Source organism: Gekko japonicus, unplaced genomic scaffold (assembly GCF_001447785.1).
Source record: "Gekko japonicus isolate JY-2015 unplaced genomic scaffold, Gekko_japonicus_V1.1 scaffold1146, whole genome shotgun sequence".
Classification (NCBI taxonomy): Eukaryota; Metazoa; Chordata; class Lepidosauria; order Squamata; family Gekkonidae; genus Gekko; species Gekko japonicus.
In genome coordinates, this window is record NW_015173707.1 from 389,370 (window position 1) to 409,975 (window position 20,606).

Genomic DNA, 20,606 nt, shown 5'->3' on the forward strand with positions numbered 1-20,606 from the left:
AAAAAAAATAGCCTGCCTGGAGAAATTGTTGTCAGATTCTCAATAAGACAGTCCAGAGATGCTATTTTAAAAGCGACCTCAGCAACTCCACTGAAAATGGGGAATATAAACATTAAAACTTTAAAAGACATTCCATTTGAAATTCGCCAAAAGAGGAAAAGCTATAAGGACTTAATTTCTTTTCTTCAAACCAATGGAATTTCGTACAGGTGGGCGATCCCAGAGGGTGTCATCTTTTAAAATCAACGACAAAAGAGAAAAGATTGACTCCATTTTTAAAGCCAAAGAATTTTTGAGATGCAAGTTGGGATTGGAGGAAGAATCCAAAGATGATGAATTGAAATCAAGTGACTCCGCTACCTCTGGAATGGATGAGGACTCTGCTGTAGAAACGGGTGCAGGCGCAATGAAAGTTACATGTGATTTCAGAGACAGAAAATCGAAGTAAAGGCAGAAGGACTCTGAAAATTGCCTTTTGAAGCAAATAATAAGCAGATGCTCAGAAAGTTCTCTCACAACAACTAACATACTAACATTGAAGCTGAGACAAACAAGAACTCTACAAGTATATTGTTGTACTAACACTTTTATTAATAACAGATTAACATGGATATGATCTCCTCCTCTTGGGTTTTTAGTGTAGTGTGGTTATCTATCCTTTATCCTTAGATGTAATCCCCTTCCCTTATATTTTCTTTGTAGTTTTGTAGTCTTATTAAAAAATAATGAAAAATATCCCTCCGGGGATTTAAAAAAACAACAACAAAACACAGAGTGTTACTGGTAAATTGGTTGCTATTAATTACCATCCGGTCTAGCATCTTCTAGGTGGCACCATGAACTGTTTGAATAATTGTCATCTTATTGTGATTGTGAACTTGAGTCTTATATGTCATTTTATAGTTGCTTTATTTAAATGGTTTTACTTTTGAAGAAGAAGAAAAGAATGGATTTATACCCTGCCCTTCACTCAGAGTCTCAGAGCGGTTTACAAACTCCTTTCCCTTCCCCTCCCCACAACAGACACACTGTGAGGTAGGTGTGGGTGAGAGAGCTCTTTTGAGAACTGCCATTTCAAGGACAGCTCTTGTCAGAACTGTGTCTTGCCCAAGGTCATCCAGCAGGCACAAGTGGAGGAGTGGGGAATCAAACCCGGTTCTCCCAGATTAGAGTCCGCACACTTAACCACTACACCAAACTGCTTTGTTTAAATTATTTGCTTTTAATGTCTTCATATATTATGTGCTCAACTGACATTTTGTGACCTGCTCTGAGCCTGCTTGTGGGGTAAGGCAGGAAATAAATAAATAAGACAGGGACAATTTTCATATTAAAAACTTGAATTTCCCTGGTAATCAGGGCATTTAGAAGGAATTTCCCTGGTATATGTCATCCTCTGTGGTACCTAAAAAAAGTTTAGGATGCCTTCAGTATAAGGTCCTGTTTTCTTCAGCATGGCTTTTTGATGAGAGGACTAACTCAAATTATATGTGAAAACTATTCCCAGATATGTAAATTCCTTCACTTGTTGGATTCTAACATTATCAGTAAACCATCAGTATAAGGGAAGGGTCCATTTGTTCTGAAAGAGGAGTACTTTACATTTACCATAATTGATTTCTAGTTCTTCAAAATGTCAGTTAATGGCAAATGTGTTCAATAGTCTTTGGACAGTGGGACAGCAGAACTGCATTGTCAGCATAAAATAGGAGTGGGATCTCTAGGCCAGCTAGACAAGGAGGGTGACAGTTTTTGTCAAGGGACCTGGATAAATAATTTAAGTATAAGTTAAATAAGAACTGAGATAACAAGCACCCCTACCTTGTCAACAGAAAGGCTTTTAGAGAGACCTCTTTCTGTGCTGCAATGGACATGAGTACTCTGGCCAATATGAAGATTTTCTATCACCCACAGTAATTGTCTATCCATAGTGGATTTCCATAATTTGGCCAAAGCCTTTTTATTTATTTATTTTGGGGGGTATTTTTCATACGTGCATGTGTGTGTTCACCTGGAAATCATAGTGACCTCTGGTGACTCACCCGTCTGGAGGATATTCAGAGAGGTGGCCGAATAAAGCCTGCCCCTGCTTCCCTACTGCTGGTATTCCAAGGAGGTCTCCCATCCAAGTACTTGCCAGAATTGAACCTGCTTAGCTTCCGAGATCAGGCCTGCCTGGGCTATCCATGTCAGAGCTATTTGTTCCAAAGTCTTGATCTAGAGATGCTGTCAAATGCTCCCTTAAGTTCCATGAGGCTACATAAAGAACTCCTTCCAAAAGTGAAGTATATTTTTCGGCTGAATGGAAGAGAAGATAAATTAGACTGTAATCTGAAGCCAATTTGCTGTTATTAGATTCCATCCATTCCATTACTTTATCCCATAGATAGAGGAGTATTGCTAGCTTTCAAACCTATTTTTTTGTCTGTAGTAGTCATATTCAATAATGTAAGTGGAAAGTTGTCCATTGAGTCCAATCCAAGTATATTGGATTTCAAAAGAAGAAACTTCTAAAAAAAATCAGGGCATTTAGAAGGAACACGAATGGGACAATCAATAACCACTGTAACAAATGATTAGATGGAATGTATGCCACAAAACTAGGAAAGGGATTAATAATTGCCTCCATGGTTAATAAATATAATTAAGAAAAAAAACAAGTCTAGCAGATTACCCTTTAAAAATAGGAGCCTTGTCCAAATGAGGAAAATAGGAAAATGCTATCTCTAACGGCCACCATAATCCACAAACAGTTGCATGATAGATTGATTCAGGTAGTAGCCATGTTAGAATTAAACCCAAACAAATGGTAACCATATAAGCTAAGCTTGTTTATTCCTGTTTGGTCCTTGAATTGGTTAAACATCTTAATTGTGTTGTATGCTAATTTACTGCTCACCTTCTACCTATATGTATGGACTGGTAACTTCCATTTCATTGTATCTGAAGAAGTGTGCGTGCACATGAAAGCTTATACCTTGAATAAAACTTTGTTGTTTTTAAAGGTGCCACTGGACTCAAACTTTGTTCAGTTGCATGATAGTAATGGATTTTGTTAAAATTTTGTGCAGTACTTATACATGCTGACGTGTACTGCCAAAATTAAAAGCAAAATCTTTCACACGGGAATGACCACACCTCCTTTCCATAATATGTGTTTTCATTCTTGTTGCCATAGAATGAGATTAACCTACAAATAGTTATTAAGACTATATAAGGGTTTCAAGAGGCTTGAAAACTCTTCTAAAAAGACAGTGTGGTATACCAAAATTAGCAGAAGTACAGCAACAATTGATGGCCAAACATTTACAAGAATTTTCAAGCATCTCTGTTTCCTTAATTGCCCATGTCCAAGTATACCCAGTAATGAATTTTGTTATGTGGATTCTAGTGGTCAGGTGGCCCAGTGCCTTTCATTGTGATATTTTCATGCACACGTGATGTTTTGGGGCTGACAAATTTCTGAGAATTTCAAAAATCCTGTATTTTTGTTGGTGGTGGAAAGTGCCTTAAAATCACACCCTGTAGGATTTTCAAGGCAAGAGCTGTTCAGAAGTGGTTTGTCATTGTCTTCCTCTGTGTCATGACCCTGGTATTTGTTGGTGGTCTCCCATCCAAATACTAACCAGTGCCAAGCCTGCTTTGCTTCTTTGATCTGATGAGATTGGACTTTGGAGCAAGTGCACAATAGGTATTTTTGTTATTTTTCTTAATATCTTTCACTGCTAATTTGCTAAAAGAATTCTGAAACTTTTGATTGAGAGGCAGAGTATATATATTTTTAAGTAACGTGTTTTTCTGAAACCAGTGAGAAAAGCCATTGAATCATTAGATGAGAATATAATGCTAAAGGAAAATAGGGAGTCTGCAGATAAACTGCATGAACTCTGTGCATCTGTCTTCACAGTGAAAAATCTTGGACATACCTATGACTAAAAATAATTAAGTACACATGATAAGAAATGACATGCTAGGGTTAACTGACAAATTTCATACAAACCAGTTACTGTGTTTGGATGGCTTACACTGAGGAATTTTTAAAGTACTCAGATTATCTGCATCATTAAATTTGGTCTGCTTTCTAGAGGACTAGAAAATAGCCAACATATTAAATGTTCTTTTAAAAAAAATTAAGAAGGCAGAGGAAATTAGCAGCCTCAGTCTTTGTTTCTTGAAAATTAGTGAAAAACATCATTAAAAAGTAGAATTATTAAATATATGGAAGGACAACCACTACTGACAAATAGTCAGCATGGCCTCTGAAATGGGAACTCCTACCTGAATAACTTTTTACAGTTCTTTGTGAATGTCAAAAATCATGTGCATAGTGGTTGACATAACAGGCATTTTGTATTAAAGCTATTAATACAGCCCCCCACCAAAGGTTCCTAAGTAAAATTTCCAGTCATGACATGCCTGGAGGCAGTTTTGGGTTGGATGAGGGCCAGTAAAGTGCAGCTTAATCCCAACAAGACAGAGGTAGTACTGGCAGCCCAAAGGACTGATTCAGGACTTGAGGTGTCTCTTGTATGGGGTTGCGTTTCCCATAAAAGAGTGAGTTTGAAGTCTGGACCCAAGCATCCTGTTGGGTAAATAGAGAACAGTGGTGGCCAGGGACACTTTCCACCGGCTTCAGCTGATGATCCAGCTAGGGCCTGTCCTGAGTAAGAAAGATCTGTCCATTGTGGTCAATTCCCTGGTAATATCTACATTAGATTAGTGCCATGTACTCTCTGTGGGGCTGCAGTTGAAAACTATGTGGAAGCTACAGCAGATAAAGTGATTATAAAATAGCTTACATCATAATGCCTTTATTGAAATTTATGAGGCAACTACATTTGGAATACTATGTATAGTTCTAGTTGGTCGATCTCAAAAATGTTACCAGAGACTCCAAAAGAGGACAGATGACAAACAAAATGACCCATCAGTTGCAGGACCTTTCCAATGAAGTGGTAACACATTTTTATTTTAGAAAACTGGGGGGTGGGCGGGCATGACTGGTTTGTAAAATTATGTATTGCCAATGGAGTTTTCCTTAAAGTGCAAGAACCTGGTACCACTGAATGAAATCGATAGGCGGTTGAGGACAGACAAAAGTACTGTTTTACACAACACAAAATAAATAAATCCCTTCAAATTAAACAGTGCACTGAAAGCACATGTTTACAGTTCAGGTTTTAATAGATTCTCGGCCCTGACCTATATCATCAGATCTCAGAAGCTAAGTAATTGGCAAGTAATTGGAAGGGAGACCTCCAAGGAATACCAGGGCTCAGGATGCAGAGTCAGGCTATCAAGCCACCTCTCTGAAAAAATCCAAACTCCCAGTAGGGGTTCCCAGAAGTCACCATGACTTCCAGGCATGTAAGTGCGCGCGTGCGCATGCACATACACACAAAATAACACCCCTCCACAAAGTTTTAACGGATTCTTTGATACTAGAGTCCACTGGCATCTAGCCAGTATTTTCTCGACCTTAGTTTTCCATCTGTATTGTATGAATGCTAACACAGAACCTACTTTGAATGATTGTAAACATAATGGATATTCAACACCAGCTATTTTTATGATGATTATGATTTTACCTTCTCCATATTCTTTGCAGCCGAGTTTTGATGGAATTTTATGTGCAAAGTGTCTATATAAACTATCTGGCTTCTAGAATGTTGTCCTTACTGTATTTCCTAACTATAGTGAATACTTCCTGTATCCCCTAATACAAGAACACAGATAATATACAGTAATTATCTGCTTTTTGAATTTTTTAAAAAAACCACCTGACTCCGTGTCTTCTCTTGACTTTCCATGTAATCCATAATTCTAGGAAGTAAATATTATTCCTTTTGAGTATTTCATTAGAAAAGGTTGTTTTAATAGTTGTACTCCGCAAGCCACAGAGCTGAAATGTGAAACTTATTTTTGCACAATCTCAGGCCAGTGTTGATCCATATGGATTAAAATAACCACGCTACCAAATTTCGAATTGGATATGTGACCATTGGGAATTTGTAAATTATTGTTATTTACCAGTATAATTATTTTACTTAAAAATGACAAGCCTTTTTGATTTATGTTTTGGTAAAGTTTTTTTAAAAATTACAGATAGCTAAAAGACTAAACATTGAATCTAATGTTTACTTATGTAGTACATCTATATATCTAATTCCCAACATGCTCCCTCTGTGCGGATATCTAAACCCGCAAATCTGGGGCACATGGAGGGAAAAGAGATTATCCTGCACACGTGGACCACTCCCCGTGTGTGCAGAAAAATCTAAAAACTTCAAAAAACATAAGAGGGAGGTTAAAACTGCCCCAAAAGTAGAACAGCATTCACTGCACCTGCGTAGAGGGCAAGCCAGGAGAATGTGCTGGAGAGCCCTAGGGAGGCTGCCGCCACCGCCGTTTGGAATGCCAGGAGAAGCAGCTGCAGCTGCAAGGACAACCACTGCAGCTATAACCACCCCACTTGCTTCACCCCTCCGCCAACTGACACCACTTGCTTTTGCCTCACTCCGCGAGGGAAGGAGGTGTCTCAGCTAAGCCAGGCTGCACCCCATCCCCTCGGCCAGTGCCTGAGGCTCTCCCTGCTGCCCCCTCTTTCTCCACTGTGGGTCTAGATGCAGCCATTGCCACCGCTCAGCCTGGGCCTGCTCCTCTGTGCCCTCAGCAGGGACGGCAACCACCAGATCAAGCGAGGCGCTGCTGAGGGGTCAGGTGGGTCCGGCTGGCTGGAAGGGACGGGATGGGAGAAGGGAAAGCTGCCAGGAGGTGCTTAGACTCCCAGAGGGAGAGGGGAGCAAAGGTGGGGCAATGCCCCCTCCCCGCAAGTTTCTGCCTTTCAAAAAATGCCCCCCCAACTCCCCAATGAAACCTCAGAGCTTGCAGTTTCTAAAGCATCCCATGGCCCCTCCAGAAGTTGGCACTTCCTCTTCGGCCACTGAATGTCACTCCTTTCTCCCATTCCCCTCCAAACTTGCTGCTCTCCCCACCTACCCCCCACCCTTGGTACTCCAGTAACCCCACCTTTACAGCTCTCCCTATCTACCCCCCACCCCTGGCACCCCACTACCCACCCATCCTTGGCATTCACTCACCCCTGCCCTTGCTCTCTTCCCACCTATCCCCCACCTTTGGCACTCCCCTTGCTGCTCTCCCCACTTCTCTATCCATTGAAATAGCTCTGCCTTTAAACAGCTGTAAAACTGCTGGATCACAGGATCTAAGCAAGGTCTGCCTTTGTTAGTACTTGGATGGGAGACCACCAAGGAAATCAAGAGTTGCTATGTGAAGGATGGTCCCCAGCTCTGTTAGTCTCTTCCCTAGGAAACCCGCAGGGTTGCCATAAGTTGCCTGTGACTTGATGATTGGAGAATAAAATTAGGAACTGGAAGACGCCTTTGTTAATACTTGAATGGGAGACCACCAAGGAAATCGAGGGTTGCTATGTGAAGGACAGTCATGGCAAACCAGTTCTGTTAGTCTCTTGCCTAGGAAACCCACCGGGTTGCCACAAGTTGCCTGTGATTTGACAGCACTTCCCAGCACTAATGGTTGGAGAATAAAATTAGGATCTGGAAGACCCAGGTTTAAATCCCTGCTCTGCCAAGAAACCCTCCCTAGCATAACATACAATAAACTTATAGAACTCACTGCAACAAGTTTGGCAATACAGGCCAGTTTCTTAGATGGCTTCAGAAGGAAGGACTTCTTCACACTAATGTAAGAACTTGCTTATACTCCAGCTTGGTCCCCACTATCTCATGAAAAATTTGTCACTGTCACTAGACAGCAGTGTTGGGGGAGTGGCAGCAAGGCTCCACATTTTTCACTGCTCCTGACAGAGTGAGGCTTTGGTCGCCTCACACCTTACCTGGGCTGAGGGGACAGACAAACAGAGAGAAGGAATAACACTGTATGTAGGGGAGGCTGACAGTACACAAAATCTACACTGCGATTACAAGTTAAACTAAGCCACAACACATTACACAACATTTTATTGTGAGTCCCCTCTTGTTAACCTGAATTTGGTGTAGGGCACTGACGTCTTCAAATCAACATCTCCTAACAGTCTCTGGCCCCAGGGAGGTCTCCCCCCCCTTTCTAAAACTACAACTCTACAGGGTCGGGGAAAGGGAACAATCTAAAATAAAGAGTACCAAGGATCTTTGTTACAATAGTTTGAGATAATTAATACATCTCTAAATCTCCAAATGGCAAAATGTGAGAGTTACTAATAACAAAAGAAGATCATGCTAAACAACAAACAATCTCTGACATGATTGATTGTGGTGTAGTTTTCGCTTTAACATTATACGAAAAGGGTAAACATTAGACTAACAATCTCAATTTATTTTGATGTTATTTAACATCTATATGCGCCCCCTTGCCCAGATTGCCCAGAGACATGGGCTAGGGTGTCATCAATATGCGGATGACACCCAGCTCTATCTGTTGTTGGGCGGTCAGTCTGGCTCTACCCCGGAAGATCTGGACCGAGCGTTGTGGGACGTAGCTGGCTGGCTTAGGCTGAGTCGACTGAAACTGAATCTGATGAAGTCGGAGGTCCTATGCCTGAACCGGAGTGGTACGGGGGTAGGGGTCCCTTTTCCAGCCTTCGGTGGAGCACCATTGGTGCCAGCTCCGAGGGTCAGGAGTTTGGGAGTGCTCCTGGATGCTTCCTTGACAATGGAGGCCCAGGTAGCAGCCACTGCCAAGGCAGCCTTTTACCACCTGCGGCTGATTAGGCAGTTGGTCCCCTTCCTCGAACGCAACGATCTGGCATCAGTGATCCATGCTATGGTCACCTCGAGGCTGGATTACTGCAATGCTCTCTACATGGGGCTGCCCGTGGGGCAACTCCGGAAGCTGCAGCTGGTGCAGAATGCCGCAGCCAGGTTGCTGATGGGTCTCCCCATGAGGGAACACATCCAACCTGTGCTGAGGTCACTGCACTGGCTGCCAATAGCGTTCCAGATACGCTTCAAGGTGCTGGTTTTGTCCTTTAAAGCCCTGAAAGGTCTGGGGCCTGTGTACTTGAGGGACCGCCTTTCCCCGTATGTTCCCCCGTGGGCACCAAGATCCAAGACACAAAATCGCTTGGTCCTCCCTGGCCCTAGGGACGCTAAGTTAACATCAACAAGAACTAGGGCATTTCCCCTAGCTGCACCGGTACTATAGAATCAGCTCCCAAACGAAATTAGAGCTCTGCGGGATCTTCAACAATTCTGTAGAGTGGTAAAGACCGAGCTGTTTCGGCAAGCGTTCTAACAGTTCTGGCCACACTGACCGTTCCACATAAGTACTAGCACTTTATAACAGATGGCCACCACATTCTATTTTTAATAAGATGTATTTTGATATTTTATTTATTGTATTGTTTTAGACCTGATATTGTATTAATTTTACACTGGTTTTTAACTACTGTAAGCCGCCTTGAGTCGCCTAGGTGGGAGGGCGGGGTAAAAGTCTAACAATAAATAAATAAATAAATTTTTCTTATTTCTTTTCTCTCAATTTCTCATCAAAGTCCAGCTTAATTTTTGGATTTTAGGTGTTTAATATTAAACATCCCTAAATCTAAATCAGTTTCTGCCATGTTTTTCTAGTTGGTATCATTCACATGTTCTCCTGCATTGTAATCTGTACGGGGACTTAAGGAATATCTATCTACATTCTATCCTAAACAGTATGGCAGATTGTTCTGATGCACTCAAGGTCCACAGACTTTTAAAAGATCTCGGTCCCGACATCACTGAGAAGGTGGCTAAGTTTCTCTGTCTGGTTTTAAAGCTGCGCCAAAGGTTCCTAGAGATATAACATCCTTATCAGCTTCTAATTGCACAATATCGAGTCACAGATTTTTATAGGTGTTTTAACTGTTTCCTAAAATTGTATAATTTGTACTGTTAATTTATGTCAATAAAGGCTAACTTGAACTAGTTGGTATCAGGACTGTGCCTTTCTTCTTCTTCTTGCTCTGCATCTTTGTTGTTTCTGCTTTCTCAGGACCATATCTCGCTTTCTGCTTGTTGTGTTGGGAAGCTTTTCGCTTAGTGAACATAGTCTGTTCTCGCCAGGGTTTCTTCGAGTTCCTTTTGCAGCATGACAACACCACATTAAAGTTGGTCTTCTGGTCCAGTAGATAACACAAATCTACAACGATCGTTCCGCTTTCTCAAGACCATCTTCATTTTACGCTTGTTTCATCGGGAAACTTTTCGCTTAATGAACAGAGTCTGTTCTTCCTGGGGTTTCTTTAAGTTCCTTTTGCACCACAGCAGCTCCACGTTAGAGTTAGTTTTCTGGTCCAGGAAATGGCGCTAATCTGTAACAATCCTTTAGGGAGAGTGTATGGTTGCTTCCAGTTTAATCTCTGGAAAAGAAATGCTGGCAGTTCCAATTTTAGGTTTTGTTTTCGCCGCCATTCTTTCTGTTCGCTGCATCATTATTTATAGTAAGAGAAAAGTTCGAATATTCGCTAAAAGTCCAATAGTCTACCACTTTCTTGTTAATACACACCACATTCAATCGAATTTCGCTTCTTACAAGCCGTTCTTTCTGTCCCTCGCTTAACTCCGTCTTTTCGGACTCAGGCTTTCCCCTCCCCCTTCCGCTTATTTTGGGACTTCGGTGCGGCTTGACTGATGTTTGTTGGCTGACGAATGTTTGTTGGGACGTAAATTCACTCACATCTTTACTTGCATTTAAGTAGATAGAGAGGTTCGTTGATTCACATCACTTGTGTGCTCTGGGCAGTGTACGCCTCTTAATGCCATACTACTTCCGTGCTGTGGGGACCTATTGGGACAAAGAGGAGCCTCGATCCTTTGGCTTCCGCCTTGGGAGAGGCACCTCTTGTGCCCCAGGCTACGATCCCCCTCCAAGGGGTCTGGGGGCCCCCAAGACCAGCTTGGGCCCCCTTCCCATCGGCACGTTTGCGGGTCGCTCACATCAGAGCTGTGATGGAGCGTGCCCGCTTGCGAGTCACCAAAACCGGAAGTCCTGGCCCCAGGGAGGTCTGATTAACTTCTGCCAGGGCCGGGGCTTTCTCAGCCCTGGCCCCTACCTTGTGGAATGAGCTCCCATATGAGCTCCCATATGAGATCAGGGCCCTGCGGGATCTATTGCAATTCTGCAGGGCCTGCAAGACGAAGCTCTTCCACCGGGCCTCATGATCCATCAGTGGCCTGGGGTGCCCACTGTTGCACTTTAGTTAACCTGATTGACTTCTGACCCAGCCTGTGTACATGGTATTTATGACTCTGTTCTCTTTTAAAGTGTTATTTTAAATTGTTTAAATTGTATTATATTAAGTTGTGATATTAACCAGCCTGAGCCCGCTTGCGGAGAAGGTGGCATATAAAATATATATTTTTAAAAAGTTATATAAATTAATAATTCATATTAGTATTATATGTATTTTATGATGAGGGCAGATCGTCTCTGCTTTCATGGCTCTCGTTTCCAATATGAATTTCTGTGAATTTAAATTTCAAGTGCTTTCCTGATTTGTCTCTGTAGTGAAATTATTGTATTGTGTGATTCACATTTATATGTTGCCATGGTATGAAGAATAAGTGCAGAGGAGACATTTGCAACAAGAGAGATGGAAAAGAAACACTGTGTACATGGTATTTATGACTCTGTTCTATTTTAAAGTGTTATTTTAAATTGTTTAAATTGTATTATATTAAGTTGTGATATTAACCAGCCTGAGCCCGCTTGCGGAGAAGGTGGCATATAAAATATATATTTTTAAAAAGTTATATAAATTAATAATTCATATTAGTATTATATGTACGTTATGATGAGGGCAGATCGTCTCTGCTTTCATGGCTCTCGTTTCCAATATGAATTTCTGTGAATTTAAATTTCAAGTGCTTTCCTGATTTGTCTCTGTAGTGAAATTATTGTATTGTGTGATTCACATTTATGTGTTGCCATGGTATGAAGAATAAGTGCAGAGGAGATATTTGCAACAAGAGAGATGGAAAAGAAACAAGTTCTTATCTTAAACAACTTGGGTATTTAACAAGCAACAGATGTTGCAAGAAGTTAGCAACAAACAAAATATAAATAGAATGAGATACTTGCTACACTTTTCATATATGAACATTTACTTCTAAGGCCTAGAATTTCTGCTCATGCTTAGTGCTACAATTTTTCCTTGTATTTTCTTCACAGATAAAGACACAATAAACAAAATCAGAGATCTCCGTATGAAAGCTGAAGATTATGAAGTAGTGAAAGTGATTGGCAGAGGTGCATTTGGGGAAGTTCAGTTGGTAGGTTATCATTTCATATGTTCATAGGGCAACATTTTTTATTTTAAATTGGAAATTTTGTAAGAAGAAGCTATTTTAAAAATGTTATTTTTGAAAAAATGAACACTGCTGTGGCCACTATGCCAATACTTTTCCTCTTCTGAAACAGAATAGGAACATTCTGCAACATGGCTGTGATTTTCATAGATTTTTAAAATGAAGTTATGGTAAATTCATACATGGGATTAAGGTTTACATATTGATGTAAAAAGAACTGGAATGCAATATTGTGTGGAAATCAACCAGAATGGGTATCTCTGTATTATTACTGAAATAACACAATGCATAGAATGAAGAAAGCATAGCTCATTATAACGATGAGTGATGAAGTATTGATAAGGATAAAATGAGATGATGAATAAATAGCATAATTCTTTTTTAATGGTCCCTGTGTGTAGGTACACCAAGGCCTGTACCTCTGCAGACTGCATTCAGAATCTTATAGAGCTGAGCTGAAAATGTGTTTTGACATTGAGTCACTTTGAAGACAGGGATGGTAAAGGACATACCTTGAGGGAGAGGGCTGCCCCTTCCCTTTCATAGCTTTGTCTGCCACAACAGCTGCATAGCTGGAATGTTTCTCTTTAAAAAGTCATACAATAGACTCTCCTTTTTGTAGGATTTCCTCTTTTTTCCTTCATCTCCCCACCAGTTTTATACCCTTTTTTGTAGATGTTGGATACCCTTGATGGGCTGCCTTAAAACCTCCCATGCTGATGGAAACACAGGTTGTCTCCTGTTGCTGGCCCTTTGCTAACCAGAACATTCCCCACTGATGCTCTTCCAGCTATACCACAAATCCTTTTGCTCATAGTTCTGCTGGCCACTTTGCTCACCTCGCCTTAGACACCAGTTACCACACAGGTGTCAAACTTATTTGATCTTCTTTGTGGTCTCTGTGCAGTCCCACACACGGGTTCTGTGCCTGCGCTCGACCTCTGAGAACTACAAGAGCTAGCCTCTGAATTTTGGCATGCTTCCTTCCTGCTCTCTGGGGAGCAGACATCCACAGCGCATGTCTGGACTGGGGAAAGAAACACCCTTACACTCACTTACTTTTTGACCGCTGCACTGGTCAGACCTACCTTGCTGCGTTCCCTCTACTGAGCTGCCTCATAGGCCTGTTTCCTCCATCTCCTTCGTCATTGTCACCGTCTTCATCATTGTCACAATTTCTACAAAAGAAAGGTTTTTGTGAGTTTTTACCATCTGTCGTTCCCTCCCCCTTCCTTTTGGCCGTTGTCTCTGGCACATGGAAGGGAAGATCGCTTTAAACACTGTTGAAATTGTGAGGGGAAGATACCTACCGCCCTGGGCAGGACTCATAAATGGGACTCCTGTGCCCACTGTAGCAACTTTACAAAGCAGGCACGAAAGAACCGAGCTGCGAGACTGAAGAGCCACCTCTTAGAGGCCTCCCAGTGCCCGAAGGGATATTCAGCTAAGTTAGCAGCATCTTCAGCCTTGGGGCCCCCAAAGCATAAACCCAACAAACAGTCCAAGGGACTCTCAGCTTCATCTCAGGATGTGCTGTAACTGAAGAAATCGCACAAGTCGAAGAACCGGTTGGTACTGACGCCTGTGACAATTCCGAAATTGACCCTGATCTCCATGCAACCTTTGGAATCTACGCCCTTGGACATGCAAGCTGCCACCCCTGTGGTCACATTGTCATTGACTTTGTCCACCATAGCAGCCCCTCACACAGGTGCACGTTCCATCCGTGTGCAGTTATCTGCCATCGGACTGCCTCAAAGCTGATCCTGCTTGTCAGGACAAACACTCACAACCTGTTGAGATGCTGAGGATGTCTCCACAACATCAGTTCTGTTGGAGCCGATCCTGTTGAGATGTTGAGGATGTCTCCACAACATTAATTCTGTTGGAGCCGATCCCGATCCCGAAGCCGACTCCGCTTCCATTATGTTCCAGCTTCTGATGCAGCTCCCTACGAGGGCTACTCTAAGTATTTGTCAGTCACAATTTCTGTGAGAGTGTCTCCCATGATCTCTCCGGGAGCGTTACAGATTTCCATCCCGCTCATCGTACCAAGACCGAGATCTCTACTTGCGTCCTTACTCACAGTACCCATCGGAAGAATTCTTCGTGTGCCTTCCTCAGGATCAGCAGCCCCTAATATTTGGTTCACCAGATGCTCCCGTTGTCATAAAAACGCCTTTGGCTCCCCTGACAGCTACTGTTGCTGCCCCCCTGGGGGAGCCTACCGACACACCAACGGATCTTTCAATGCCAACAGCAGCTGCACTGACCAATAACCTTGGTCTTCAGACTTCTGTCTTGGAACCGTCCTTAACTCCCGATCTCTTCCTAGCCGCTTTCTCTCTTCTTCACCAATTTGGAGATATTCATAGGGGGTCATTTAACGAAGACTTTAACCATTTTGTAGCTGAAAGTACGCGTACTCACATGGATTACTTTGTTACTGTGTATTATGTTGTAAATCCATAGTCTTTAAAAACAGGCGATCGCAGTTGTGCAAACATGGCGACCATGTTGCTCCATTCCCTGCTCCTGCTTTGAGACAAATTGGTCCCACCTTGCTCACCGCCATTTGCGGGGCGACCGAACAAGCCTCCTGCAACCTGACCTCCCTCCGAGAGGTTCGGCGGAGCCCCGGTGGTCGCAGAGACCAAGGGTGACTCCAAAAGGGGCAAAGAAGGACGAGGATGGTCAGGAGCGTCCTGAACAACTTCTGAAGTTGTCGCATGCAGTCTGTCGGTGTCTTCCCTCGGCACCAGATCTGCTCTCTCAACATCATAATCCTGGATTTCTCAAGTTGACTGCTTGAAGAATAACGACCTGACCTTCCCTCTTGAGGTCCAGCATGCTCTGAATGCAAGAAAACCAGCCACTCGTCGTTCCTACCAAGCAAAGTGGCGACATTTCATTTCTTATGCTACCATTCAGGGAGAAGACCCCAAAACTGCACCCCTACATGTGATCCTCACCTATCTTGTTTCTCTTCACCAGACCGGCCTCATTGAAAGTTCATCTCTCAGCCATTTCTGCCTTTCATGATCCTATTGAGGGAAGAACTGTTTTCTCCTATAACATTTCTAAATTGTTTTTGAAAGATACGTTGAAACTCCATCCCCCAGTCAAGCCGCTTGTTCCAGCCTGGGGCTTCTATCTTGTTCTCTCCAAACTCATGGGCAAGCTGTTTGAGCCTCTCGCAACTGTACCTCTGCACCTTCTGTCTTGGAAAACGGCGTTCTTTGTAGCTGTCACTTCGGCTAAGAGGGTGAGTGACCTGTGCCCTTTGCAAGCCGACCCTCCATACACCATTTTCACAAGGACAAGGTGGTCCTTTGGACTGACCCTACTTTTTATCTAAGATAGTGTCGGCTTTTCACTTGTCCCAGCCTGTCGTTCTACCTACTTTCTTTGCTAATCCAATAGATGATGGCCAGAGGGCTCTTCACACGTTAGACGTCTGCAGAGCACTCTCCTTCTGCCTTTCTAAGATGTCTCCCTTTTGCCAAGATCCTCATAAGAACATAAGAGACGCCAATATTGGATCAGGCCAAAGGCCCATCCAGTCCAACACTCTGTGTCACACAGTGGCCAGAAATACCAGATGCCATCAGGAGATCCACCAGCCAGTGGGGCCAGGACATTAGAAGCCCTCCCACTGTTGACCTCCCCCCAAGCACCAAGAAGACAGAGCATCACTTGCCCCAGAGTCCCTATCTATACCTTGTGGCTAATAGCCACTGATGGACCTCTGCTCCATATGCTTATCTAATTCCCTTTTGAAGTTGTCCATGCTTGTAGCCGCCACCACTTTCCATGTGTTAATCACTCTTTGGGTGAAGAAGTACTTCCTTTTATCCGTTCTCTCCAAACTCATGGGCCTACAGTAAGCCCCATCTGGGACATAAAAATCTCCTCTCAGTGCCTGTCAAAATGGATCACCGCAACTATCCGGCTCTGTTATGAGTTGGCAAAACAACCCTTATCTGTCGCGCCGAACGCTCACTCAACTAGAGCTGTCTCTGCATCATCAGCCTTCTTTGAGGGTGTTCCTCTAGAGGACATTTGCACTGCTGCCACGTGGTCCTCGCAGACAACTTTCGTGACGCATTATACTCTTGACATTCGGGCATGACGTGATGCGTCCTTCGACCAATTGGTAGTTTGATCTGTCTTCCATTGATGGCTGACATCCTTCTTCAATCAGGTAGACTGGTATAGATATCTGATCCCTATGTGTTTTTACTGTGTGGTGATTTTCTTCTCCACTGTGGAGATGCCAGCACCCGCCATCCTGTTAGTGAAGCTTGCGAAACACCCACGTGTAGGACTGCACAGAGACCACGAAGAAGATAAACAGGTTGCTTACCTGTAACTGATGATCTTCGAGTGGTCATCTGTGCAGTCACACCCACCCTGCCAGCCTTCCCCACTGCTGGCATCTCTCACTGGTATGCTATTTTTTCTTGGGATTTGCTAGCAGCGGTTGGAAGAAACTGAGTGTTTCCTTCCCCACTTCAGACACGTGCAGTGGATGTCTGCTCCCCAGAGCGTGGGGAGGAAGCATGCCAAAATTCAGAGACTAGCTCTTGTAGTTCTCCGAGGTTGGGTTTGAGTGCAGGCGCAGAACCCATGTGTGTGACTGCACAGATGGCCACTCGAAAATCATCAGTTACAGGTAAGCAACCTGTTTTTACGAGGGCCAGATCTGACATAAATGTTACTTTGTCAGGCTGGGCCATGTGTGCCATAAAATGTAACACAAGGTACTGGAGATATAAACTTTATAAAGATCATTTCAGATGCCGGATGGCAATAGCAGGCGTAATTGGATTAGATGTGATATATAGAGGTGTGGAGATACCAGCACTGGTAATGAGACAGGAATCCTAGGTCTCAATTTGGTACAGGAGGATTCAGTCCAGGAGGATGCAATGAATAAATGGACATAAGTCTGAAGAAGTGACTCACTAAAGCACATACCCTACCACAATTTTGTTAGTCTTTAAAGGTGCTACTGGACTCTTACTCTTTCTACTACTATTAGAAACCACAACATTCAAAAAACAGTTGGGGGGACATTTTAATCCTCCAGGGCATTCAGTTGCTGACCTAAGAGTAGCAGTTCTCTTACAAAGGAATTCCAAATGGAGATTAGAAAGAAAGACTGCTGAATTGTAACTGATCACAACCTCAAGACAATGCAAACTACTGGTCTGAATTGAGACCTAGGTTTCTGCTCTCATTACCATGTTGTCATTTGGCGTCTGAAATCACATCACTCTCCAAGATCTAAGGACTGATGGACTCATATTCCAGCTGTATCTGACGAAGTGAGCCATGATACATGAAAGCTTATACTCTGCCACAAATTTTGTTAGTCTTTGAGGTGCTGCTGGACTGTTGCTCCCTTTCACTAAAAAGAAATGCAAGCTGTGCTGTTAGCCCCCCCATCTGTTAGAAATGGAAAGGGGGATCTCTCCCAAGTGCCATGGGACTCTCCCCCTCTCTCTGGCATGCTCTTTCTGGCTCTTTCCCACCCCCTCCCTTTCTCTGAAGAAGTGTGCATGCCCACAGACACTTATACCTGGAATAAAATGTTTTTTCTCTAAAGAAGAGAAGAAGAGATTGGATTTGAGCCGACCCTCCATACACCATTTTCACAGGGACAAGGTGACCCTACTTTTTATCTAAGATCGTGTCGGCTTTTCACTTGTCCCAGCCTGTCATGCTACCTACTTTCTTTGCTAATCCAATAGATGATGGCCAGAGGGCTCTTCACACGTTAAAGAAAAAGTGTGCTTGCACACAAAAGCATATACCTGGGATAAAGCATTTTTGGTCTTAAATACAGGTGTCTGTCTGTCTGTCTGTCTGTCTGTCTGTCTGTCTGTCTGTCTGTCTGTCTGTCTGTCTGTCTGTCTGTCTGTCTGTCTGTCTGTCTGTCTGTCTGTCTGTCTGTCTGTCTGTCTGTCTGTCTGTCTGTCTGTCTGTCTGTCTGTCTGTCTGTCTGTCTGTCTGTCTGTCTGTCTGTCTGTCTGTCTGTCTGTCTGTCTGTCTGTCTCTCTCTCTCTCTCTCTCTCTCTCTCTCTCACACACACACACACACACACACACACACACACACACACACCTGGAATAAAACGCTGCTGGTCTTCTTAAAAGTCCCATGAGATGCCATTTTCCCCCTCTCTCTCTTTCCCCGCCCCTCCATCTCCCTCCCCAGAGGAGGAGGGGGGAGGAGCCCTCAGCCAATTGAGGGAAGGCTTTCTTTCTCTCCTCTGAAGCAGGAAATATGAGAGACTGGGAGAAAGGTGCTGTGATGTTAGAAGCAGGAAGCAGCACAGAGTCAGTTGCTCTCAGACCGGATTGTGGCTTTGCAGGGGCTGGATGTGGCCCACAGGCCATATGTTTGACACCCCTGAGTTACCACTTCAGTACCATCACATTTTATCTTCACCATCAGTACCCCCTCAACTGGCAATTGTTACTGTCACCCACTGAAGGAATTCATTCAGTAGGCAGAACAACTTGTTCCAGTGGCCTCTTTGTTAGATCTAGATATCAAGCAACTTACATTTGCCATCAAAGATCCAGTCTTCCAACTAGTAGACTCCAGTGTCCATATGCTTGTGGCAGTCCCTGTGCTTTTCAGGTTACCAAAAATTTGTAGGACAAACCATCCTTGCTTCTGTCCTCCTTTAGGATGTGTGTGTAAAAGTAGGTGTATTTTCACCAAAGAGGATTGCTCTCCCCCCAACTTCATTTATGCTCTACTTTTCTCCCCCGTGGAGACCCAAAAAAGTTTACATGGAGAATAATAGAATCATAAAGTTGGAAGGGACCTCCAGGGTCATCTAATCCAACCCCCTGTACAATGCAGGAAATTCACAAATACACACACAGAGCAGTGAACCCTGCTCCATGCCCAGAAGATGGCAAAAAATCTCCAGGATCCCTGGCCAAACTGGCCTGGAGAAAAATTGCTTCCTTAACCTAAAGTGGTGATCAGCATTTCCCTGGGCATGTAAGAAAGGGCCACAAGAACTAAGCACTGATGCAGTTGTTCCTGCCCTCCCTCTCATGATCTACCTAAGTTCATAGAATCAGCATTGATGTCAGACCTAGCCTCTGTTTAAAAACCTCCAAAAGAGGAGAGCCCACCACCTCCCGAGGAAGCCTGTTCCACTGACGAACCGCTATGTCAGGAGGTTCTTCCTGATGTTTAGCTGCAAACCCTTTTGATTTAATTTCAACCTGTTGGTTCTGGTCCAACTATCTTATCCTCACAACAACCCTATGAGGTTGGTTAAGCTAAGTGTGTGTGATTAGCCCAAGGTCATCCAACAAACTTCCAAAGCAGCAAAGGTATTTGAAACTTAGTCTCCCAGATCCTAGTCTATCAATGTAATCCAGATCCTAGTCCTTCACTGTACACCACATTGGCTCTACCTGTTATCAAAACCTATCCAATATCCAATGCAGCTTATAAGGAAGGCAGAAAGCTTGATGCCATGTGATAGAACTGTTGTTCTTCTGCTGAGTATTTGCCTCCCTCAGTACAAAAAGGACTTTGTAGTGCTCTTCAGATCAAGGCTTTACACCTCGCAAAGCAACAAATGTGACATGTCGTAGACTATGGTTTAAAGGCCATAGCAAGTTCTCTTGCCTTTCATTAATGTGTTACTGTCTCTCATTCTTTCCTTTGAAGCTAGAGGCAGAATTGAAGACCTACTGCTTCATAACCAATGACCTGCCATAGCCATTCTGCTTCCATTTTTTTGGACTTTAGTCTATATCCCTTTGGTCTGTAACCATTCTGTGAAACTCAAGGTGGTCTAGCAAACCCTTGTCTGAGGATTGTTTTGGTTGATGTTTGCAAGACAAAAGGGCACATTGAGCAACAGAATAGGCAGGAGCAGGTCACCTTTGTGTGACTGAATTTTAATCATGAAATACAATGGCCAGCTAGCATGGCAAGCAGAAAGCTGTAGTCCAGGTTAAAGGATAAATCCAGAGAGAAATTACTCATAAAAGCATAGTTGGCTCTATGTTGTTCTCAGCATTTTGATCCTATCACCATAACATTGAACACAGTACTCTTCTCTTGTCAGTCTTGCCTAACAAACAAATCCCCAGTAACAAATGACCTCTGACAATAATCAGTGACCAAAAGAGGATTCTCAGTGAGATGCGCTATCCAACTTCCTATTTTACTTAACTTCTGCTTTGAAAGCTTTTCCTAGAAATACCCCTTTCCACCTTAGATTCCCCCTGTATATT

At 43.2% G+C, this 20,606-nt stretch overlaps 1 protein-coding gene across 1 annotated transcript in view; it reads left to right on the plus strand.

Annotated features, from left to right (window-relative positions):
* The window catches only part of ROCK1 (Rho associated coiled-coil containing protein kinase 1), a 174,688-nt gene that overhangs the window by 42,985 nt on the left and 111,097 nt on the right, over window positions 1-20,606 (plus strand). The window contains exon 3 of the mRNA XM_015423306.1: window positions 12,190-12,290. Coding sequence (XP_015278792.1) covers window positions 12,190-12,290 — 101 coding nt within the window. The remainder of the gene's footprint in view (window positions 1-12,189; window positions 12,291-20,606) is intronic.